Source organism: Octodon degus, unplaced genomic scaffold (genome assembly GCF_000260255.1).
Source record: "Octodon degus isolate 3935 unplaced genomic scaffold, OctDeg1.0 scaffold00184, whole genome shotgun sequence".
Classification (NCBI taxonomy): Eukaryota; Metazoa; Chordata; class Mammalia; order Rodentia; family Octodontidae; genus Octodon; species Octodon degus.
Window position 1 is genome coordinate 1270176 of NW_004524760.1, and position 1495 is coordinate 1271670.

At 48.7% G+C, this 1495-nt stretch overlaps 1 protein-coding gene across 1 annotated transcript; it reads right to left on the reverse strand.

Annotated features, from left to right (window-relative positions):
* Window positions 1–6: 6 nt before the first annotated feature.
* Tmem123 (transmembrane protein 123) lies at window positions 7–935 on the reverse strand. Its single transcript, XM_012517478.2, has one exon. It carries the CDS (start codon window positions 768–770, stop codon window positions 213–215), a length of 558 nt encoding a protein of 185 aa, XP_012372932.1. The 5' UTR covers window positions 771–935; the 3' UTR covers window positions 7–212.
* Window positions 936–1495: the final 560 nt, after the last annotated feature.

The following is a 1495-nucleotide window of genomic DNA, read 5'->3' on the forward strand; positions in this document are numbered from 1 at the left end:
ATAAATTGTAAGCTCTAGCTATATCATTTAAACGTTTAAACTAAGGCAATTTTGTCTTTAGTAATAAGAAGGAATCCTCACAAGTTTATATAATACATCACGCATCATACCCCTGGTCCATGTATACTATTTTAAGAATATTGTTTTAAACTAATAAGCCACAATTAGAGAGCTGCACCAATCTTTCTTCTTTCCGTGGTTCTTGGATTTCCTTAAATGATGGCATCATGTTCATCAATGGTTCTATACCGAATGCCTCTTCTCGAATAATACATTTTGCATCCAATATAAAGAATCGATAACACTCCCAGTGTCAGTACAATCCCACCAACAAAGCTGCCAGTATCGAACTTCGATCCTCCGCCTTCTTTAGAGTGGACAGTTGTTGTTAGTGATGTCACCAAACCATGGTGGGCTGTAGTCATTGTGGGGGTTGACCTCTGGGTTACATTCTGTGAAATACTTGTTGCTTTAGGAGTAGTCTTTGAGGTGGCGGGAGTTGGACTGGTTGAGATTGCTGGTGTCGCCACTTTAGAAGTCACTGTGGATTTCACGGTGGTGGCTGTCCTGTTGCTGACCAAGGGTATTGTAGTGGTCAGTGGTTTCACAGTGCTGCTGGTGTTGCTGGAAGGCAGAGTCTCTGTTAGGTTACCAGTGGAGTTTCGTGGAGGCCCAAGACTCGCTGGAGGAACGTGCGGCTCGTCGGCGCCCGCGAGCGCCAGCACCTGCAGCCCCGCCCGGAGCAGCGCGGCCCGAGCGCCCGGGCCCATTGTTCGCGCGGACCCGCGGCTCCCAGGGGCGGGGGCGAAGGCGGCAGCGGCCGGGCGCGCGGGACTCGGTCCTCCTCCGAGTGAGCGCTCGGCGCCGGGGCGGGGGACTCGGCCGGGCCGCGCCTCTCTCCACGACCGGCAGGGCGCGCCTACCCGAGCGCCGCCTCTCCGGATACCGCGCCCCAGGCTCATCCTGATGACTGCTGGAACACCTACCCTGATGAATCAAAACCCTTAAAGACTCACCTAATGCCCTTGTCTTGTCACTTTGGAATCTGACAAGCAATGCATGGCTGAAGTTTGATGGACACTGTACAGAGAAAAAACACAGTCACCATGTACTATTATTCTGTTTGGTTTCTAGCCTGTTTTTTTCCTGTTGATCTTGGTGTTTGCTACCAGACTCTGGGCTGTGACCCCAGAGGATATGAGAACTCCTAAAATATTGTTTTTGTTCTGATATATGTTAGTGTGGCCACTGGTTTGTCCACCCTCAACTGTCTGAAACGATTCTGCTATGGATAATATATCTAAACCTCCTAGGAATATATGAAAAGGGAAGGTATTGGAAGTTTCAGATCTACCTAGGAGATACCCAAATTTCCACTATACCGGATGGGGCCCCATAAAACTAGTGCATCCTTACACTTTGATGCTTATTCCAACAATAAGACTAATAACCATTATACAGGATGTGTAATAGTTGACTTGAATTGGGAATGAAC